Source organism: Ictidomys tridecemlineatus, chromosome 14, assembly GCF_052094955.1.
Source record: "Ictidomys tridecemlineatus isolate mIctTri1 chromosome 14, mIctTri1.hap1, whole genome shotgun sequence".
NCBI classification, from domain to species: Eukaryota; Metazoa; Chordata; class Mammalia; order Rodentia; family Sciuridae; genus Ictidomys; species Ictidomys tridecemlineatus.
The window spans coordinates 12,188,326-12,205,975 of record NC_135490.1 but is presented as its reverse complement, the minus strand read 5'-3'; the positions used below and the strand labels follow the sequence as shown (position 1 = coordinate 12,205,975).

The window sequence follows — 17,650 nt, the reverse complement described above, 5'->3', positions numbered from 1 at the left end:
CCCAAGAGAGTCAAATGTATACCTCATGTTACTATTTTAGTTGTCCCACATCTAAAATAACTGTTCATTAAACAACAACAAAAATTTTAAACTGGTAATAAAGCCAAGGAAACCCTAACTTTTTAAGAAGCTGCTCAATAAATCTGCAAAAATGATTTCAATATTCTTAAAATATAAATATTTTATAAATTATATCACAAAGATGACTGTACCTAAATATGCTGGATACTCATTTTAAAAAAAAAACAAAAAACCATAAGACTTCCAATGCTATAATTAACAGAATTCAGTTAGCTTTGAAGAAGCTGCTCAATAAATCTGCAAAAATGATTTCGATATAATTTATAGAATATTTATATTTTAAGAATATCACAAAGATGACTGTACCTAAATATGCTGGATACCCATTTTAAAAAAAAATGGGACTTCTAATGCTATAATTAACAGAATTCAGATAGCTTTGAAGAAGCTGCTCAATAAATCTGCAAAAATAATTTCAATATAATTTATAAAATATTTATATTCTAAGAATATCACAAAGATGATTGTACCTAAACATGCTAGATTCCCATTAAAAAAAACAAACCATGGGACTTCCAATGCTATAAATAACAGAATTCAGTTAGCTTTGGAAATAAACACAGGACATGGTTTTTATTGCTTTTCCTATTTAAATACTTGGGTTTCTGGCAAATGTGTCTAGCTCCAGCTTGGTATTTATTGAAGTTCAGGCCTTCACATATTTATTAAGATCAAATTGGTCAAGAAAGTATACTAGTGCTTAGCCCTGTGAATTTGAAAATTTTCCCCTTAAAATTGTTTCATCAAAATAAGCAAAGAAAAACAAGGCGCAGTTATCAATAGGGTTTCTAATATAACCCTAAATGTAATTTTTTAAATTCATTCAATTAACTTCTGTTATTATGGATGAATTTCAAATACATAATTGCTATATACTTAAACTTACAAAATAAGTTTAAACCAACAGAGTATGCCTTGTTTCATATCTTTTAAATATCAGAATCTTACATAAACTCATTTTTTTAAGTTTCATTGCTAAATATTTTTTAAAACCATCGACATTGGTATCACTTCTGTCTTGAGTAACTCCTTTCACTATGGCTCTCATCTACTGGACAGCTGCCCAGGTTGGTATATGTAGGTTCCAGAACTCATAAGTACCAGCCTTCTCAAGGTCAGGAGTGGACAGTAGCTGCAAGCCTCCAGGACAGCACCAGTGCTGTCATCAGGAACGGCACTCCCCAGGGCTCAACACTATTGTACAGCCTCATGGTGAAACCTCCATAAGTGAGGTGCAGGTCTTTGGAGGGAGAGACAGTACACACATGTACCTCCTTGGAGGCTGGTAGGCCAGAGGGCTGGTGGCAGGACCATGACACCCTTTCTCATTCCTTCTCCCAGCTCACCGGGAGCTGATACAAAGCTACCAGGACTGACATACTTTGCTGATGGAACTCTCCCTGCTTGGCCTGGACCTGTTTTTGATGTAAGACCCAGGTGTACAAGTAACTACCAAGTAGTGGGAGGTGCTTTACCTGTTCTTTTGAACTGTGTTAGCAAATATTCTGTCTTCATATCTCTGTCGAGCAGCATTGCCACCAAAACCAAGAAATGTGGCCACATAGACACGATACACATGCTCAGTATGGTGAACGTCACATCCCAGGTTAAACTCAGCTAACAAGTTTTTAGCTACTTCCTCCTGAAGACACAGGATAATGAACTTTAATATTTTAAAGCAATTTTAACTTCTCTTAAAAAGAGGATCTAAGTAGAGTCTTGAAAGGATCTAAGAGTAGCAAACTTCTGCTTCAACATTTCCCAATGATCCTCGTAAGCATCCTTCATAATTCAAAATGATGATTCTGACTTAGGAAATTTCAGGTGTTTTGTACACTTATGGTATTGTTATGACTCTCTAAAAAGGAAGTTAGAGATACAGTTCATACTCTGACCTAGTAAATCTATGGAAATAAATATAAAAACAAAAAAGGCTATACACAGAGATGGCCTTTACAATTCTATGAGACAAAAAAAACTGGAAGTTGTTTTAATATACAATCTAAAGGGAAGCTTAAGTTAATTACAGTAATCAATAACAGAGGAACATGCTATACATTGCTAAACAAGAGACACAAAATTATATAAACAGTAGTGTTAGGACAAATGTATTTTTTAAAACTATAAATAGGAAAAAAAGAGAAATTCACCAAAATACTAATAATGATTTTTTAAATGATGAGTTCATAGAATTTTCATTTCTAATTTTCACCAAACTTCCTTTATAGTATTTGTTGCTTTATATTGTGGGGACATGATTTTTTTATGGAACATAATGATTTCTAAAGACATTTGGAATGGGAAGTAGGAAACAAAGACACCAAAAACATTGATTAAGCACATACTTGGTGCTGGGAAGTGTATTACACATTCTGTGCATTATTTTAACTTTACATTAACCCCATCCTATAGGGGCTTTTATCACATTAAGAGAAGAACAAACTGGCTCAAAGAAGCAGTGTGACTTGCACAAGGTCACACAAGGTCACACCTGGTGAGGAACAGGCCTGTCTGCCCACCCCACTTGTGGGGGATAGAGCAGGACACCAGGCTTTGGTGGTCCTTCCCAGCTGGACCCACACCGAGCGATAGAGACATATAGTAATTCAGGAAAACACATGGAAGCGGCCCTGGTGTTCCTTGTACACAGCTGCCTGGCCTGTGGAAGACCACAGGCCATAACACAGAATGCTCAAGGGTGTGGAGAAAAGACAAGCAAACCACCAATTCAGAGATGTGGGGTAGTGGATAACCTTGATTCTTTCCAGAAAAGTTCAAAGTTGATTGAGCCATTAAAAAGAAAGGATCTTCCCCAATTATGACTTAAAAAATCAGAAGCTACTGTATTAAGTTTTAAATACCTTGAGAAAAGAAGTGACTGAAGTGAAAACATAAAACAAAAACTCAAGCATGCTAGTGACATATACCAAAGAAAAGTCTAAGTTCAGAAAACAAACCAGCTGGTCTCAAGGCACAAACGCTAGCGGCTGGCTGAGGCCCGCCTCCTTCCTGCAGCCTCTTTCCTCCTGGGATGAGAAGGTGGGCCCACAGCAAGCAAGTAAAGATGTGTTCAGACTCAGGAAACAAAACAAAAATGGATGGAGACATGTTAAATGAAAACCAAACCAAACAGAAGGCAATTTGTACAGATAGTAACCTGCTGTGAGGAGGCAAAGCTTACAGTTTCGGGGACTTCGTATGCTATCTGGGTCGACACGCCTCCCATGTCGAGAATGCCCGCTGTTCTTTTCCGGATGATGGCCTGGCTGTTCTCACTACCAGGAATGCTCACCTCCACAAGTGCCTCATCATCTAGAAAGAACAGGAAATGTCCACCGGAGCAGAACGAACCCAGAACACTGTGATCTCGTGGGGCATTGCCTGTGTTCTTGGAAGGTTTCAAGTGCTCAGGCAAATCCAGGCTAGCCTCCCAGTGGTAGGCGAGCTTAGTCAACTGAGTTGGACTGAGCCTTCTGGCTCTGCCCCCACACTCAGCACCGTCTTGAGACTTAGCTCCTCTTAAGCCTTTGGATTACACAGAAAACCTTAATTTCCAGTTAGACTCATTCATTGGAAACATGACACTTACCTTCTTCAATATGCTCAAATCGTCCAAGGACAAAATTAATGCCAATCCATGCATACACACCTACAGACGTTTCACAAAATAAAAATAGGCAAAATTAAGCTTTTAAACACTTTGTATAACCCTTGTCAGCACAGCCTACACAAATATCTCATTTATTTTAATCCTCAACAACTTGTAAAAATATCACCTAACACATTTCTTTTATCTTTTCTTAGTGATTTTTCAAGGACTTTCAATTTTAATATTTATAATTTTATGTCATTTACATAAGTTGAAAATATAATTTCTCAGGTCCAAGTTTTCCTTTGAAATTAATGGTTTGTTTAAAAATACTGGAGCTTTCACTTGTTATAAAAATTTTACTTTTGGGGCCTGGGGTTGTGGCTCAGTGGTAGAGCGCTCCCCTAGCATGCATGAGGCACTGGGTTCGGTCCTCTGTACCACATGAATGTAAAATAAGATATTGTGTCCCCCTAAAACTAAAAAAATAAAATATTAAAAAATTTTTACTTTTGTAGGAAGTTCAATCTATAAATTCAAAGGTCTTAAAAATTTGAGTTATCTTTTACTTCGACTCTCACATTCACTTAGTTGCCAAGTCTGATTCTATTTTTGTGACATTTCCTACATACAATTTTTGTCCTTTTTTCACTCTCACCTTGATTTGTGTCATTACAGAGAGAGGAGGTGACAATCCATGAGCTCAATCATCCTGCCTCCACCTTGCATGGCAACCCCTCTATCCTCTGCTGTTGGGCTGACACACAGAACAAAGCCCAGCCTCAGGGCTCAAACTAAACCATGCTTGCTTAAATAGCTGTCCAGGGCCACCCTTTCCAACAACAACTAACTCAGATCATTTCTTCTGCTTGGAATGTACTCCCTACCCCTTCTGCAGAGCCCTACCCTCCTACTGCTCTGGCATGTTCAATGTAGAAATACCCGTTGAATACTTCTGAGGTCAATTACTCCCTGATGGTGCTGGCTGGAAAAAGAAAAAATACCTCTTGACTCAAGTGATACTTTTTATCTTCCTTTTGGCACTTAAAATAACCTCCTAGTTCTGTGTACCTCACTTATCTGTACCAGCTCAATGGCAGCTCCTCAAATTCTGGATTTTCTATAGTGCTTTTCACATAAGTAGTACTTGTTGAAATGACAGATGATTCTGAAATAAATACTGACTTTTGAGTCTTCATTTCTAGCAAGCTATTTCCCAAATATCACTGACTTGTCATTTCATTCTAAAGTAGAATAATTTCTTTCAAAATAGAACTATCATTTTCTCAGTGTATCAAGTCAAGAACTTCCCCTTGCTAGCACGTAAGTGAGAAGATTCCAAAAGCTCAACAATCACTATAATTCAGAAAGCCACATAAGTCAGATAAGGAATACAAATTTTCCCTATCACAGTGAGTTCTAAGTATGTTCCTTAAATGTGGTAAAGACAAACTGGCTTAATGCTTTAGTAATAAAGAACAGGCATATAAGAAGCTAATTTAGTCATTTAAGAATATTTCAGGTCTGTGATTTCCCAAATTTGAAGATATTGCAAAATTTAATAAAGTATATACAGGGGAAAATGGGGAGAATTGAAAGAAAAAGCATCCCAGGTTGTAAGCTGAAGGCCAATATACCAACCTTCTTGTTTCCCCGAAATGACTTCAGCATGAGAGTCAGAAAAGAGGAAGTCAAAGTGCACTGGGATGTCAGTCAGGAGGTCCTCCAGAATGGCTTTCTGCTGACTGTAAGGCAACCCCAAAATTTACACATCAAAATAGTATAACCTCAGTTTTTCTATTTTGGAAAAAACAAACCAAAAAAATAAAAAGTCCCATGGCTTTGATATATCCTACACAACAGTGAATTTTAAAACCAAAGCAATTCATTGAAAAGATTATTTGGGCTGGGGATATAGCTCAGTTGGTGGAGTACTTGCCTTGCATGCACAAGGTCCTGGGTTCAATCCCCAGCACCAGAAAAAAAAAAAAAGATTATTTATTGTAGAAATGACTTTTCAAAATGAACAAGTTGCATGGATTATGTGATTCCTACAGTGAAAAATAACTGCAACTGCGGGGCATGGTGGTTGCACACCGGTAATCCTGGCAGCTCAGGAGGCTGAGGCAAGAGGATCACAAGTTCAAAGCCAGCTTAGCAACAGTGAGACACTAAGCAGCTCAGTGAGACCTTGTCTCTAAATAAAATACAAAATAGGGCTGGGGAGTGCCCCTGAGTTGAATCCCTCCTCCCGCCACCAAAAAAAGAAAAATAACTGCAACCATTCCTTAAATAATACATTTTTTAAATGATGTCATTCTAAAATGATAACTGTTTAATTTATTGTCATAAATAAGTAAACTAAAAGCTATTTGGTGGGTCCTGGGACGAGTCTGGATTGGAAGAAAGATGACGAATGTCTTGCTTTTGATGGTGATGGGGCGGCAGTGGAGGAGTGGAGGCTGCCTGGTCCTCTGGTGCAGGCTCACCTTTCTGGAAGGACTCTCATCCCAGCAGTGCAGAGAATGTAGAGTGGGGTCTCTTTGTGCTTTTCCCTTGGCACATGCTCTGCAGCAAACTTCAAAAGCGGTGAAATGTAATCGCTGACTTTCTCTGGAGAGGTAGCGAACTCTGAGATGCCTTGGGAAACAGGACACTCCAGTTAGCGGTGAGCATCTTAGTAAGACAAGCTTCAGTGCGGCGAAGGTGGAGAAGGTCAAGCTACATCTACACTCTCTCGGGGGGCCCTACCCCTTTCTTCCTGGCTGCCATGGCAATATCCATTCAGCCCTATTCCCTCTCCTCCATTGTCAACGAGCACAGACCTGACTGAGCATGTACTAAGTGGCCCAGGCAAGAGCTCATCCCCTTTCCTCAGGCAAGCTTGCCACTCCCAGGGCTGCTAGCACCATCAATGTGCCACGGTCTCCAAATCTTGTCCCCAGTCCTGAGAGTTCTTTCCCATCCTTCTGGTCAGTATGAACGAACTGTGCACTGCCCGTCACGGCTGCTCATCCTCTCAGCCACCCAAAGGCAACACATCCAACCCAAACTCAAATTCCACTGTGAACATGCCTGTGCCACTGTGTCCCCCCTCAGAACTCAAGCCAGGATCTTGGAGAAAATCCTTCTCCAGCCCCCAGCCAGCACAATGGTTTTCATAGACACCTCCCCTCAATTCCTCTCGTTTTACTTCACTTCTCCTGGTCTCTTTTGACACTACTACCCCCTGTGGTCTGGTGCAACACACTCCAGTCTCCACCGTCCCCCAATATTCCCTGCTGGAGGAATGCTTCCTCCTGGTTTCAAAGCCTCTGTGGTTCCGTTTCCTCCACACAGCTCAACTCTAGAGAAGCACACCACCCCTAGAATGCTCACCCATCCTCACCTCTGCTCAAGTTCCTTCCCTTTGCCTTCAGCTACACTGAGTTAACGGTTCTGTAACATGCCACACTCTGGCCTTAGGCCTCTGCATTTCAGCCAGAAGAGTCTTCCCTCTCCCTGCCCTCTCACCTGGCTAACTCCTGCTTGTCCACTCAGCTCCTTTCTCCTCAGAAGTCTTGCCCACAGAACCCCAACAGAGAAAGCTCTCATTATATCTGCAGTTCACCAGTACTGCCAGTCATACACTCACTGCACCATATAGAAATTACCTACTTACTTGCCTGTCCCATTACAACTGTAAGTTTCTCAAAGGCGCACGTCTGGTTCAAATTTATATTCTCAGCACCTAATGCAGAGCCTGGTAATATTCAAAATGAGGGAGACTTTAGAAGTCCAAAGATTGCTTATTTCACAGACTAAGAAACTGTGGACTAAGAAAGATGAAGTGACTTATCAAAGGCATCAGGAGAAAATGGACTAACAGACAAGTTTTTTGACTGTACATGGAATACTACTTCAATGGACTCCAAGCCCCAAACAAGCTAGGATCTATTAAGAACATTTCTAGAATCTTGCCGTATCCTTACTGTATCTGGGAGTCCATGCTTCAAGATGAAAAGTGCTTTAGAAAGGCATTCTGATTTACACCTGCAGTACTTTGCACAGAGTGAGAGAGAACCACAGTAAGTTTCATTTAAATAAGAGTCCAGGGTACACCCTGGGATGATGCAGCTGTCCCTTTATTTAGAAAAGCATGAAAGTTTTTATCTTATTCCACAAGAAGTGATGAATCGCTAATGGGACCTGGTATACAAAGCTAGATAAAACGTACAGTGCTTTACCCAGTTCCACGTTTTAGTCTTCTGCTGAATTTTTTATTTGATCAATATTACTTTAGCCCTAAAAATGTTTCTAGATTAGAAACAGCTACAAATTTAAGGGAAGGAAAATAGGAAACTAAAATCTGAGTCATTCACCAAGTTATAAGGAAAATTGATCTTCACTCACAGAAATATACTGATATTACTTATATTTCTGGAATGGTGATAAGAAGCTATGGTTATTATTTATCAATGTTCTTTTTTTAAGTTTTCTACTTGATATGTAATAAACCTTCATTTTATGGGGTATAGTGTAATCATTTGATATGTATACATATGTGCAATGATCAAATCAGGGTAATTAATATTTCCATCTTAAACATTTACCATTTCTTTCTGTTTCTCTAATATTTTAAAGATAAGTTCCTTGGATAGTTTGGATTTAATATTTTGCCATTTAATACATTGATAAGATGAAATAAAAGCCACTGTATCTCTTAAGATCTACAGTCCACCACTTAAAATCTATGTTATTAACCACCACTGTAGAAAAGTTCACCCCCAGGCGCTCCTGATTGTTTCATTCTGAATGCTCCTGACAGAAGGCCGCTGCCCATGGAAATGGTGCAATGAAGAAAACAGTGAGAACCACTGATTCAAATTATCTGATGGGAAGCCAGGCCTTGAGTTTTGCAAATTGCTTAGAAACAAAAGTATCTTTAAAAACTGCCCATAATTATGTTAGCTCTTTTATGTTCTAGTCATTAGAAGTGTTTGGATAATAGTTTTTAAATCACAAGTACATGCAGTATATTGTCTCACGAGTTATCTGAAATGGCCTTGTCATTAAGATGGCGGACTACGGCTACCAAACAGGGTAAACAGTCCTGCAGTGAACGCCAACCAGCAAGTATGAGGGTGGCCATGGCCAGTGAGGCACTAGGGAGTCGCCACAGGGCACAGAAGGACATGGTTTTGGGTGTTTTATCAAGATGTTAGTCACATGTACAAACTAGAAAGGAAGGAGAAGGAGAGTGAGCAAGGAGAGGTGTCGGGTGCTGATGTGAGCGCAGAAGTAGGCCGAGGATAGGGTGGAAAGAAGGGGAGGATATGGAAGGCACCAGAGAGAGCAGGAGCTAAACCAGGCGGTTCTCATTCACATACCTGGTTTTATTTTCATCACCACGGGCTTTCGGTTTTTATCCCGCATCTGTCTGATGTCCAGCAGATCACGAGGATTGCCATTGTGCCGTGGCCAGCAATACACAAATATCCGAGACCCGCTGCTACCACAGTCCACCACGATTCCATAGTTCACATTGGGATTACTGGTGTCTGTAGCTTCAATGTCTGTAACTCGTGCCAAGTACCTTATGAGGAAGATGCACATGCTCTTAGACAGAATGTCATCCTACACCTACGTAACAGAGAAAATGTAGCACCCAAGCACCACGCCTGATTTCTAAGCTGTGCGGTTTCCTGTGGCATTCTCAGCATGGACAGCCGATGAGCCAAAAGAAGACAAAACAAGTGGTTCTGAAAAATATCTATACCAGGGCTGTGCTCTTTACTCCTCTACAGAAGCTCATACAGGTTCCAAAAAGCAAATCATTCCCAACCTACAAATGCTAATTCAGAAATCGGCTTAAGACATCATAGAGGAGAAGCTTTTGTTTAAGTAACTACTCCTCTTATAACATCAGTTGGGTGGTCAGTAGGCAGCCACTCTCAAACATTTCAATTTTTCATGCCATGTGGCAGTCAGTACAGAATCTATACAGAATCCAGGTCCTATAGCCACATTTCCCTTACATTTCAACCTAACTCAAATGCCTTGAAGCCTTAAAATGGCATGTTACCAGTTAGAATGCTTGTGTCTTCACCCAAATTCATTTGTTGAAAACTAATCACCAATGTGCTACTACCCTCTGGGAGGTGATGAAATAATAAAGGAGGAGACCCCAGAGAATGCACTCTACTTTCATCTTGCAGGGATAAAGAAGGTGCCATCTATGAACTGGGAATCAGGCCCTCAACATCAAGGCTGCTGGCACCTTATCTTGTATATCTTATCCTCTAGAACTATGAAAAATAAATTTAAATTTCTGTTGTTTATGAGGTCTACAGTATTCTGTTATAGTAGCCTGAACAAGGTCAGCCAGAAGGTATGGCATCTCTTCTAGAAAAAAGATGTTTTCATCTCTTACCTTTGAAGTTTCTTGTCTCTGGATAGCCGCCCATACTTATTTCGGATTATGATGACAGAAAAGTATAAAAGTGAGACAGAAGCAGCCAGGATGCTAAGGACAATAATTTGGCGTAAATTGGTATTCAGAATTCGAGGACAACCTACTGGAGAGATGCTAAAATGCCAAGAAGCAGGAAAAAGGCAGGAGATGCCGATCCTGAAATTCCAAAAAACAGATTTTAAAGCAATATGCTTCAAAGAGGCCTCCCCTCCCCTGCACTGATCCTATGGGTAGATGTCCAGCTGGAGCTCCTCCTACTTGCCTGCCTGTTGGTGTCTGTATACCAGCACATTCCATGTTGCTGTCTTACTGCAGACATGTTATTAAAAAATGATATGCATGAGAATTAGGCCCAGATGGTAAACGACACTGGGTGTACTGTCCCCCTCTTCTTGAGAGCATTGTGGAGATTTTAATTCTACCCTGCTCTGTTCCCCCCAAAAAACAAACTTAAGTGTTCAATCAGATAAATACATAAAATGATAATGAAGTCAGTTTAAAAATTATGAAACCAAAGGAAAATGAGGGAATTGAAATGTCTGTCGTGAGCATGCTGTCAGCTAAGCCTGCAAATGTGAGCAGACCAATCCAGGAGACTCTCTATGATGTGTAAGTAGCTGAGGGAAGTAAGATTTCCCTCACAGGGAATTCCAAGGCAAATTTCTCCCAGAGGCCTAATGATAAACAGATTCTTTAACACCTCCTCATAACAAAGTCAATAAAGGTGTTATGACCTGTTTTTAGAAAGATTCTTTTGAAACATTTTAGTAAATAGGAAACATTTTAGTTTATGTGAGGAAGGAGAGGCTCATTCTAGAACTACTATTAGGCTTTTTGTAAAAACTCTCAATACCTGTAGGATAAATTTTATTAGTTCATATTTAATTTCTACACTGTTCACTTTGAGAGTACTTATGGATTCAACTTCCTCACTGAGGGGGAGGCAGCATGCCAACTCAATGCCTTTTCCATTTGTAGTTTCTTGACTCCACAGGGATCTGGCCACTCCATGGCAACTACCTTCCTACAGTATCACTTTCCTTCACCTACTGGGCCCTGAAAGAATAAAGGTGTCAAACTCTGAACCTGTTTCTCTTGGGATTTATATTTCTTTCTCTCTCTTGTTTTTTTCATTTTAAAAAAAAATTTATTTATTTATTTTTCCTAGTGGTAGTTGGACACAATATCTTTATTTATTTTTATGCGGTGCTGAGGATAGAACCCAGGGTCTTGCACGTGCTAGGCGAGCGCTCTACCACTGAGCCACAGCCTCAGCCCCCCTTTTTTAAATAGTTTCTTTTTAATTGTGGATGGACACAATACTTTTTTTTAATTATTTATTTTTATGTGGTGCTGAGGACCAAACCCAGTGGCTCACATATGCTAGGCAAGTGCTCTACCACTGAGCTACAGCCCCAACCCTCTCCCTCTTGTTTTTTTGGCACCCAAATCTCAGTTTCAAGACGGCCATTAGCCCATCACTCACCTCCCCATTCCGAAAGGCCAGCTCCAAGGCAATGCTGTGGAGTTGGTGCTGCTCACACAGACAGTGCTGAGGTCCTCGTCTAGTTAGCGCCCTTCTGTTTCAGAAATGAGAAAGACAGTGCCATCAAAGGAAACGTCTATGCTGTCAAGGGCACACTTCAATCCAGCCACACAGATTCTGATATGTGATCCTTGTGCTGAAAGGGTTGCAAGTATTTATTTTGAGCAACATACTTCTAATTTCATGCTGTCAGGGATGCAGGACTTAATCAAGAGATGATTATAGTCTGGCACTTGGTAGTACTAAGGATCTCTGGAACCCCCCAAATATTGGGTTATCAAATAGGTCTTAAGACCTGTTTAATGTCATTTAATGACATTTAAATGTCTTGTTGTGCTGAATGTCAGGGGGAATCTGAGGAGGTAGGAGGTATGCAGAATGATTAAGTAAATGGGAATTGGAAATAACCATTCACTTGATAGATATCTATCATACTTCCCTTTTATACAAAGTGCCACACAGATGCTCTTCCCAAGTTGGTCCTCTGACCCTTTCACCATTTTTGCTCCTCCTCCAGCTCCCACACCACACAGCACAGAGAAGCCAGCGGCATCTAGCCAGGGCCTCCTATCAGGTTGCTGAAGCTAGGGGATATTTCCAAGTCTTTCTGGGGCACTGGTTTTCCCCTTCTGGCCTCCTAAGACTTCAGTCTTCTCTAGAGGGCTTTGAAGCTCCTGAATACTCCTTTGGGAGGGTGCTCTGCCACTGCTGTTTGCTTTGGCAAGCCCTAGGTTCTGTCCACTCCCTTCCAACTTAATCACTGTTCCTGATCAGCCTCGATGCGGCTGCATTCACCTGATCTGTAAAGCTTCCTCCACCAGCTCTTCTGAGCTGCGATATAGATCTTCAGCACCAAGACATTTCCATCTGAATGTGGCACAGACAGTGAAGCATTTCTGAACTTCTAAACTGCCATCCCCATCCTCTCTCCTCTCCACCTGCTCCTCCCCTGCACAGCTGATCTCAACTACCCCTACCTGCTCAAATCAGAAAACAGAGTTGTGACCCCGCCTCTACTTCATCTTCCAGACCCAATTTCTTCTAGATTCCTTCCATTTCTTTAACTTCAGCCTTTCTAAAACCCGTTCCTTTTCTTCATCACCTTCAACAAGGATAGGTTCTTGTTTCATGTGCTGTCTCACTCAGAGACTTGCCAATGTTTCCCCCCTACCCTCAGGCATAGATTCTTCCTCTGCAGCTGATAACCCACTCACTGCTCCATTCAGGACCCTGATAATATTATTCCTGTACTCAAAATCCTCTAGTGGCTCCCACCCTTTTAAAGTCAAAGGCTTTATACTCTGACCTCCAAAGTCCTCCAGGCTCTGGCCCCTGCTCTACTGGCCCCCTTTCATTGCATTCCAGACACACTGTTTCCCTGATGGGCTTCAAAATGTCAGATACTCTTGCTCTCTGACCTTGCTGCTCCCTCTTCTTGGAATTTTATGGCTCTAAGGCTCACTTTCTAACCCCATTTAGGTCTTTACTCAAATGTCATCTTCTCAGGAAGCAATAATGACAAACATCCCCCTCCACCCAGCTCCCTTCCATGATTTGTCTCCTTAACATTTACTTCATTAAGTATCTACATAAGTGCTTATTAGTGCCAGTCCCTGATCCAAATGTTTTGCAAATATTGAGTCCTCCTAACAGCATAGTAGGTAGGTACCCTAATTGTGAAGTTTTAAAGACAAGGAAGAAAGGCTCAGTACCTTGCCTAAGGTCAGTGTGTAAAATGTGGAGCTGGGATTCAAGTGTGAGGCCCATACTCTTCTCTGTGTGTGTGCTTTCTCCTGTTCGCATAGTCTTCCCCTCCAGAATGAGTGCTTTTTAGGGTAGGGGGTTGGGACAGATTTAGGCCTGCTTAGTGGCCATGTTGCCACCATCACAGACTCTGGGAAAGGGCTGGCAAGATACCAAGTGTTAGAGTTCTGGTACCCAACAGGGTCAAAAACTTCTACACCAGCATGATCTTTCCAAACTTGACAGCTATTAGAGGAACTCCCCACTCCAATTCTTCTCTTTCACTGGGGGAAAAAGGTCCTAACTCCTTAGAATGTAAAAAATGCTCCTCAAGACCTAGTCCTGAGAGGCTCAATATGGCAGCCACCTGTCATTTGTGGCTATTTAAAGTAACTAAAATAAAATAAAAAATTAAGTTCCTTACTTGCATTAGCTTCATTTCAAGAACTCAGCTGTCACATGCAAAATCTGCATTAGCCAATGCAGATGTTGAACTCTGACACAATCATAGAAAGTACTCCACACAGCACTGAGCAAGTCCAGTCTCTCCTAGTCACAAGGTCTCAAACCATCAATGAAGGAGAATGTCTACAATAAGACTTTTGGATTTCTGTATGTTTTAAGAAAAATCCCTTCCAATACACATGGCTTGGGAAAATACTGTAACACTCATAACAAAAATGAAATATGCTTTACTTATAAAACATTCTTATAAATAAGAGAAACAATGGACCAGAAAAATGAGTAACTGGATATTAACAGGATAAGAAATACAAATGGTTAAAAAAATCTAACTTCATCAGCATTCAGGAAACAGACCTGACAGCTATCAGATTGGCAGAGATTTAAGTCTGATCAGACTTTGGTAAGAGGGTGATGTGGACATCAAGTACTGATGGTGAGACTCTAAATAGGTACTAACCTTCTGGGGGCATTTGAGTAACTTAAGTGAACATTTCAAAGTGCTCACCCTCAGGCTGGGATTGTGGTTCAGTGGTAGAGCACTTGCCTAATATGTGTGAGGCTCTGGGTTCAATTCTCAGCACCACATAAAGATAAAGAAACAAAATAAAAGTATTGTGTCCATCTAAAATTACAAAAAAAATTTTTTTAAAGTGCTTACCCTCTGCTCTACCTCCCATCCTTCCAGAACTTCTAGGAAATTATAGGGTTAACTAATTAAAATATGTACAGGATGTTCATCATAGTAGGAATGTATAAGAGCAAATCACCATTCCTAATGTCAATTATTGAGGTTGGTAAAATTAATTGCATATTTATGCAATTGAGTACAATGTGATAATTCAAGGTGATGATCTAGCTTTATATGTATTGAAACAGGAAGATGCCACCATACATTAAATGAAAACATTCCATCATGCATAAGGGAAAAACAGAAGAAAATATATAAAAATGTTAATAGTGTTTGCTTATTTCTGAACAGTAGGATCATGTGTCATTATTTTCTGTTATTTGTCTATGTTTTTCAAAGGGCATATATTAATTTTATCATCAGAACAAATAACTAACTTTTAACAAGCTACCTTTGACTGATGATATTGTCAGTTTCCAGCATCAAATCCCCTTTGGCTATATGCAGAAAGCCTATTTTAAAAACTCAAGACAGAGTAATTCCAATGTGAACAGTTTAAAGAATCAATGATAGAATGTGATAGCTGAACTAAGAACAAGACAATATAAAATTTTAGTAACACACTGTTAAAGGCAAATGGGTCCTAAGGGAAGAAAGGCCTTTAATGAGTCAATGATCAAGACTAGAAAGGTGATAGGAGAACAAACAAACTCCAGGAGCAATGAACCCAGTTCCAAGTTTCAGGAAGTTTGCAGATCGGTACAGAAATACTAATACTCAGGAAATTATCAAGAGAACTTGCAGTGGGAATTCAGAGAAGAGCAAAGGAAGGATACTGCCAACAGAAAGGACTCCTATAAGTAGAAGACAGCCTTTGGTTGGGGTAAGAATGGAGAATATCCTTCAAAGATGCACCCTAAAAATGATGAAAGTTATCTGTCTTAGAACTTTTTTTTTTTTTTTTAGGATATGTGAGGGTTTTGACAAGAATACATGATATTATTTTAAGTTTAGAAATGTGTGTTTAAAGACAGAGAAAAAGGACAGTTCATAATTTGCTGAAGTGATTACTCTTAGTTAGGACAAAAGTATGGCTGATTGTTGGCTAGCAGTCAACAATATTAATTTGATATTAAAATGTAAACTCCAGTAATCCTTTCAGTTAAGAATCTTGGCACCAGAGCTTAAGAAGGCAAATTCTCAGTAATACTGCAATATTTTTAAGAGGCCTAACATGCATTAGATCATCACCAGAGAGACACCCAAAGCCTGGTTATTTCAGTTGGTTATTTCCTCCTTAGCTCATCATCCTTTAGCAGTGTGAAGCTCATTTGGTCATGGGTCAATGTCTCTGCCAGTCTCTCTGTGACAGTCAAGACCAACAACACAAATCAACTGCAAAGTCTTCTCTGGTGATAGATGCAGGATGCAGTGAAATAGGCACTATGGAACTCCTGAATCCAGTGCAAACAAAGTCACCAGCAGGTAACAACTAGGAGAGGCAGGCCTTCCTGAATTAGAAAAGGCAGATGACAGGTTTCAAAAAAGAATCATTTGAATATCAAAGGATCCGAGGAGGATCCTGAATAATTGCAAATATTTGAACAAAGTTTCTAAAAATCAGCTGTCTTTTTTTTTTTTTTAAAGCTGCAAAAAAGTGATGGTGCCAGTTGGCACTGTGATTTCACTAGGGTAAAAGATACACCTAAACAACTCTGATCATTCTGTTTTAAGAAAGCATGGTGGTGCCTTTATGATGTGTATTTTGTTCAACTGCATCGGTCTGTAGTCTCTCAAATATGATTTTTCCTCAAGGTCTACATTCCAAACTTATTGAAGCCCTGGCACCATAAATTCAATTAGTCCAGGTCTGTGGTCATGATTTTTTGATGCAAACAATGCCACCTTCCAAATTATCCAGGTGTAAGAGAGATAACACCACTGCCAGGGTTATATGGCTCTCAGCTTTAATTTTCTTCTATTGTGCCAACATTCTATTCATCGAGTCCTGACAGTTCTTCCTCAGACATTCCACACATCAGGGATGACAGAGCAGACATGACTATCTAAAGACTATCCTGAAGGGTCACTTCTGCTTTCATTGTGAACATCACTTTGTGTAAACACCTCTTTATAAAACTCTGCTTTCAAACTATGGCAGTCTAAGAACTTTATGTAATCTTGTGGATCAACATAAACTTCTCTGTGAGGAACCCAAGTCCCTCTATCCATCAACTGTTCCCATCTTATCTCACCAACCTGTTCTGTTCTCAGTCCAGATAACATCTCTATGCTCTGATGAGGTGGTCTCTCCCACACAAGCTGTTCTCATGCCTCCTGTGGCCTTTAATAATGCCACTTCCTCTAACATTCTGCTCTCAATATTACATTTTTTTCAAGGCCCAATGGACAGTAATTTTCTTTGTCAAGATTTGTTTTACTTCCTAATGTTTTACCGACTCTGAGTCTTCTCTTTCTTCATGTATAGTCTATTTTAAATAAGCATCCTCAATAAATATGTACAGAATATAAATTCTTAAGTTAACTCTCATTTTTGTCTCTTCTTCCTAGGCTATATTCTCAAAGGGTAGTCATCATACATTTCCTGTTAGGGTCAGAAGAATGTAAGTCATTGATTCAATATATAACAAATACAGGTGACAAATAAACGTCAAGGTAGAGCAATAAACTACTTATACAAATTAGTGCTACTTTTTATAATTCTGTAAAAGTGTTAAACAGAATTAAACCGAATACAAACAGAAACATGGAATATCAAAAAACACAGAGAACTAATCCTTTTAGGCTTTCTCCAAGGTTAGACAATTAGGTATTTTCATCTTATAAAGCAGAACATAAAACTGCGATGTAAACTTAAGCTGGGATTTGAGTCTCTTAATTCAGGATTCTTCAGTAACCTCTAGTTTACCTCCAGCATGCAAAATTCCTGAATTTATAATCCATCTCTTTCGTTTCCTAGGGATAAACATTCTCTGAAAATGCTCTGCACCTGTGTTCAACTCACTGGGATCTGAGGACCCCTTCATGTCCTGGGGCATACTCTAGAGAACGTGACAACGTGTCCACGCATTATTGGGAGAAGCACTGCTGTGCATCATTACTTTATCACCCAATTAGCTCCAT

General features: G+C 39.9%; 1 protein-coding gene across 4 annotated transcripts in view; it reads right to left on the bottom strand.

The window, feature by feature from the left end:
• Entpd4 (ectonucleoside triphosphate diphosphohydrolase 4) overlaps positions 1 to 17,650 on the bottom strand; it is a 29,353-nt gene that overhangs the window by 11,112 nt on the left and 591 nt on the right. The window contains exons 2-9 of one of the 4 annotated variants that reach the window (XM_078030874.1): positions 11,611 to 11,704; positions 10,083 to 10,280; positions 9,040 to 9,245; positions 6,160 to 6,310; positions 5,312 to 5,415; positions 3,671 to 3,730; positions 3,239 to 3,393; positions 1,557 to 1,723 (exon numbers count right to left, since the gene is read on the bottom strand). In XM_078030874.1, coding sequence (XP_077887000.1) covers positions 1,557 to 1,723; positions 3,239 to 3,393; positions 3,671 to 3,730; positions 5,312 to 5,415; positions 6,160 to 6,310; positions 9,040 to 9,245; positions 10,083 to 10,280; positions 11,611 to 11,618 — 1,049 coding nt within the window. In that variant the 5' untranslated portion in view covers positions 11,619 to 11,704. Of the gene's footprint in view, positions 1 to 1,556; positions 1,724 to 3,238; positions 3,394 to 3,670; positions 3,731 to 5,311; positions 5,416 to 6,159; positions 6,311 to 7,331; positions 7,975 to 9,039; positions 9,246 to 10,082; positions 10,281 to 11,610; positions 11,705 to 17,650 lie in introns of those variants that run through there. The other 3 variants (XM_078030875.1, XM_078030876.1, XM_078030877.1) reach the window with 3 other exon arrangements.